Raw genomic sequence first — 6055 nt, 5'->3', positions numbered from 1 at the left:
TTAGGTTATGTCAAACATAGAAAACCTATGTTAACAACGTTGCCAAGTTTTTTTTTTACCTACAATGGGTACTATTAAATTAGGAGATGCTTCTTTTATTAGTGCAGAGGTCAAGGAAAATCAGGTCAACTTTTTAATTTACAAAATGTATAAAGAAACAACAATTTTAAAAAAATATCTCTCACCTGAGTGGGGAGGAACAGTATTCAAATTTAAGAAACATCAAAGATTTAATTATTTTATATTGGTTATATATTAATCTCTAGATTTTTAGTGGTCCCACTATTTTGCTAAAACCTAAAGTAAAACTAAATTTAGAATTATAATTTTTTGCGTTGTTCTAGGACAATCATTCCAAGTACCTAATAATTTGTTTAATAAGTGATTAATTTAAAAATTACTTAATTAGAAATTTTAAATGCCACCGAAGACCTAATAAATTTTTATTTTTCATCAAATTTTACATACTTAAAATTTATTACATTATATGTTCTCCTTAGGCGTCAATGACTGTTTGACACCTTTTTTACATACCCTTCATTGTTTCTAGTATATGGGCCCATATCGGCGAAATTATAAAATTATTGCTCAAGGCGCCTGAAAAGTATTCGGGCGGTGTTCACGGTTCGCCATCGTTTTAACATATCCCATGCATGCTTGATAGGATTTAGGTCAGGTGATCTCGAGGGAAGTTCGGTTCAAGCCATCCGAGCACACTCCCTGAGGGATGCGAACGAACATTCGTCAACTAAAACGAAGTTCTCGCAAATAGCAACTTGAAAATATCCCTTACGTATATCAGACTAATTATTATGTCTTGACCTATATACATTACAAACCAGTATAAATCGTCTAATTACTATATTGCAACCCCTTTGAAATATGTAAAATTCTTGAACTCTTCGACGATTTGGTACAACACCTCGCCTGTATCAAATGCATACTCCATCATCATTGTATAGCCCAATTATATTTTCATCTATGAAAAGTACTGTTTTTCATTCTTTTCGTCCTGTGAACAGTGCCCCACTCCAATTGTTGTTGCTTATGGTCATGACTCATGAGTGCTGAGCTGACAATTACGAGGAGAAAGCTGTAAGGTTTCTACTGACTCAATCTGTATAAGTCTTGTAGTTTTCATTGATTTCCTTGATCTTTTACAATACAATTAGTTAATAAAATCGAGTACATAAGGGAGAAATAACCTTTTGTGAAGCATTGAGTCTATCTGTAATTTTGATATGACTAACTCCAGATTCCAGCAATCCAATTTCTCATGTGGAATTAATTTATTTATATTATGTACAAACACTGCTGTAATCAATTATAAACTAAATGCAAATTCGGCTTATTATCAATCAAGAAGTATGACGATATTTTTATACAAAAAATGAACTGTCAAGATTCAACTTTTAAGTTTTATTTGCCTTCAAATAAGTCCTCAGATAAATTAATGAAATGTTAAAACAATTGGTAATTGTCATCGTCCATTTGATACGTTCCAAAGAAGTTGAATACCAATGATAAACCAATGGTAAAGAGGAGTTAGGTGAACAACAAAAATATCAACGTGTATACCCAACATCTAATATCAACGATATTTTGAGTAAATTTGGTAAATCCAGGACAGGATTTCATCAAATGGAAATTGTATGGACACCGTTGGATCCCTTACCATTTGTATTAAAAATTCCTCTGCAATGTTTCATACGTATAATATTCTTAGATGTTATATTTTCATCTATTCAACATGATTCCAGGAACTTCAAAATATTTTTATTTTAGTACAAACTTCAAGGTTCAGTTGAATAGATCTGAGATGGATCAAGGACGTTAATTGACAAACAAAACAAAAATTTAGGACAACGCAAAAGGTAATTTTGGCAGTTGTTTAGGCCACTAAAAATTTTCCACTACATCCTCATAAAAAATTACACCGCATATGGTTAATGCCTAATCTCTAGATTGGTAGATGCCTACAACAGAAAAATCTTTAAATATCCATTCCCTTAATAGGTTTTAAAATTTGTGAACATTCGAGGACGAAGCACTCTAAAAATAAAATTTGACACCAACTTCTATAAAATCATTCAAAATTACCCGATTTACAATAATTACTGCAACATTTTTTACAATTATTGACTTATTATCCAATTACTTCAATAAATTCAATGGAGATAGTTTAAGGGTTAAGCTGAAATTTTCCAGAGAATTTAAAAATTTAGGCTTAGAAAAAGATTCATTTTTGAATTCAATTGTTTCATTGAAGATTCTTCATGCAACCAATCATTCGGACACGTTTCCTTTTGATCAAATTTTCGTTCGAACAATTTTCTGTAGAACATATTCCCACCAAACAAATTACTTTCGAATAAACTCATATAAATGTGTTAATTTAACAATAGAAGCAGTGGTTCTTAAAAAAAGCTCCAACCATCTATATCTCATATTTTTTAAAATTACTTCTGTTAATTCTTTGCAAGGCTTATATATTATTAAATATATATTGTCAGGAAATGCTTATTTCATTTTTGAAGAGTTAATATTTGACTCCAAGGTAAAACACTTTGGTAGTGCTCTGATATTCATTAAATTTCGCTGACATTTTGTTAAACTAAAATGCCACCATTAAAATTTTTGCACTATAGAAATATCAATACCTTTCAGTGTTTTCTTTAAAACATAAATAACTCGTTATTAATTAGATAATTGAAGAAAAACTTTCTTTCATAATATTAAAGTTATAAAGAAAAATTAATTTATTACGAATTAAAAAATATTTTTATCTCTTTGTACAAAATTTATTTTAAGATACGTAATGTCTTACTTTAACCTTGAAATGAGACGAAGGAGATCAAGATTGTGTTATGAAATGCTTAATTACTTTGTCTATAATTGTCACGCAAAGGAATCTTCGTGCATTTTAGTTAAATTAGTTTTAAAGTTAACTTGATGTTATTGGCATTATGTTTCCAAAAGTAACGTTCACATTGATATGGATTTTTAATCTATTAAATTCATGTAAGTAAATAATAATTTAACAAGAATTTTATTTTTTAATGAAAACATATGTATTATCAGGAGGTTTTAAACAATTAGTGATTGTTGAGAATGACTTTTTAAATATTAACAAAAAAAATATATTTGACACTTTTACGAAGAATAATGTAAGAACAGGTAAAAATGCTATAAGCGAATGGATAAAATTAGTTTGTAATTTATTGTTATTAATATTATTTTTTTTTCAAGACGTGCTTGTTCTTTGTTCACATTATATTTTAAATATTGACATAAAACAATATCCAGAAGTTGTTGGATTTTAACGTATTGGACAAAATATAAGTATTATATACAATTTAAATTATTTTATTTTAACTTGGATAGTCGAATTTTTGTCCCTGAAGGCTACATGGCTTATTTATTGAGTGCTGTTTGTACACTGCTAACCTCCAGTGTCTACTCTTCTTCTATTTTGATGATTATTCAATAAAGCTCATCTATGTCTCATTACACTGTTAACAGGAGTAGTAATTTCATTAATAAGAAAATATTGTGTAATAATGGTTATTGAAAAACATCAATCTGAGAAAAAATTATAAATTGAGAAATGTGTAGAAATCAAAGCTGCCCAATATGCTGACCTAGTAAATTTTCTGGTTCATAATTTAAAACTATTTATATTTATTTAAAATTTATAATTATGCATTATTAAAAAATAAGTTTTAATATATTATCCAGTTTCAATTTTTATCCACAAAAAAATATATATTTATTTATAAAATTAGGAATTATGTAAAAATTAATAAAATCAATAATGTGTAGGTGCGGTTTGTTAATTTGCACACAGTTGCTCACGCTGCGGATCCAGTATTAATTTGTTCTTGAGGCAAAAAGTCCCATCATCTGAGAAGACTTGTTAGTCTTCTTCCTACCATATTCCACATATACGCAGGGTGTTTTATAACTTATCTTATCTTTTTCTCTCGCTTTCTTTTATTAGATTTTTTTAAGAAATCGACTTATTATTTAGAAGTGAATATCTGGTTAAAAAAATTCGGATAAGTTATGAAACAATCTGTATAAAAGGTGAAACCGTAATATAAGCTATAACTTGAACAAGGTACAGAGCTATTATGCCTCCATAATAAATAAAACCCCCAATTATTATCCCCCACAGCTACATGCCATATAGAACATTTTGAATTACGTTTTCCTCTCGAGGTTCCTTGATATCATTTATTCCTAAGAAAAATAGTTAGGAAAACAACTCATTCACTATCCTGATTCATTTGACATTCCAATCACTGACTTTAATGTTCGAGGGTCAGTGGAAATTCCAATTGAGGATGTTAACTAAGGAGAAAAAAGACGTGACTCGAAGGTATATGGACGATACAGCAATAGGTTGACCAAATAAGACAATTAGTCAACATATAGCAATTTCTAAAACCCTATAATCGCAAGTATCAATCTTGACTTAGTATAGTACCTCTTGGTAGTTCAAAGCCTATGGCACTACCTTCTCACGTAGTTCCAGATAATCCACACCAACAAGATTCGATCAAAATAGACATAAACCGATTAAAAATCTTTCAATCAATTTTTCTGAGGGAGTATTCTCCCTGTTTGCACTGACGAAACTGACAAGTTTTTCCTATTTATATAATTACTTCTTGGTGTTTTTATTTGTAAGTAACATATTTAAATATTTTATAAAAGCACAATTAAAAATGGAAAATGATAATTATAATAAAAAATATTGTTTTAATTTATAATCTTAATACGGTATATTATTTAATTTTTTTTAATTTTCATTATTTTAGGTGTTAGTGTCGGAATTTCGGATAAATTGGATTTTGGTGATGATAAAGCTACAATTGTAAGAAATCACAACCCAGGATTATTTACAAGCACAACAAACCGCAAAATTTTAAGAACTTATGAAAAACCTGTGGAAAATTTTGACAGAGTGCATACACGATGTGATAATGGCTGCCAAAATAATCAAAGTAGTAAAGATGACATTGAGACAGACATAGTCGTTCAAGTAAAAACGAAAGTTAATCTAAATAAATCAACAACTAGTGATACCGCAGATGTACCAGTTGTTCTTGGAACTCAAAGTTCTAATGATGAAGATTCAATAAGTAATTATAATTTAATGAATGAACAGTCTATAAAAGAAGTTAAATTAAGCAATCCTGTGTATACAACATTCACAACTAAAAGACCTTACATCGTAACAGAACAAGACAGAATAGGTTCAAATGGTTTTTATCCAGTTATTCAAAGAAAACAAAGTCAACCAGGTTTAATTTTGTATAATGCGGATAATCAATATGGAATTAATAACAGAGGAGATACTCCTTATTACCCAACAAATGATTTAATAAGAAACTTACTAAATGAAATGAACTATAAGTTTAACATGTATAATCCGACAACTTATAATAAATTTAACACTCCTTTTCGAGAACAATTTATTGGCCACAACTATAATCATGTGAACCTGGGAAATTTCTTAGGAGGAAAACATCGTCATAACACTTGGGATGATAACTCCAATTACAATCATAATCATAGAAATACTGATACCTGCACATGTAAAAATAAAGATGATAATTTAAATATTGGTGGATTCATTTCTATCAAAGATCCAGGATCTCACATTGACGACAAATTAGCACCTTTAAATTAATGGTGATATAGAAATAGATAAATTTAAATTATCTTAGTATGGAAAAAGGGTATAATAATCTTGGTATTAGTTATGTAAGAACTGTTATTTTTGTAGATAATAAAAGAATTCTAAGTAGATTTTTTTATTTCATTGCTAAAATACTATGCCATTAAATAAACTGTTAATTAGCTAAAAATAACCTAAGGATATAAACATATAATCTTAATCTTAAATGGGGATTCTTGTTTCCTCAAATGGTAATATTACAGTAAAATTATTGGTTGATCTCTGAAGCACATAATAACAAATTGTTTAAATTTCAATACCAATGCTCCTGTACTTTTGAGGATTGTCAGAGATTATCAAACTATGTTT

At 28.8% G+C, this 6055-nt stretch overlaps 1 protein-coding gene across 1 annotated transcript; it reads left to right on the top strand.

The window, feature by feature from the left end:
• Positions 1-2881: 2881 nt before the first annotated feature.
• Positions 2882-5817, top strand: LOC126264262 (uncharacterized). Its single transcript, XM_049961244.1, has 2 exons — positions 2882-3021; positions 4824-5817. Exons 1-2 carry the CDS (start codon positions 2967-2969, stop codon positions 5696-5698), a joined length of 930 nt encoding a protein of 309 aa, XP_049817201.1. The 5' UTR covers positions 2882-2966; the 3' UTR covers positions 5699-5817.
• The last annotated feature ends 238 nt before the right edge of the window (positions 5818-6055 follow it).

This window comes from Aethina tumida, chromosome 1, assembly GCF_024364675.1.
Source record: "Aethina tumida isolate Nest 87 chromosome 1, icAetTumi1.1, whole genome shotgun sequence".
Lineage (NCBI taxonomy): Eukaryota > Metazoa > Arthropoda > Insecta > Coleoptera > Nitidulidae > Aethina > Aethina tumida.
This window is presented reverse-complemented; position numbering and strand designations above follow the sequence as displayed.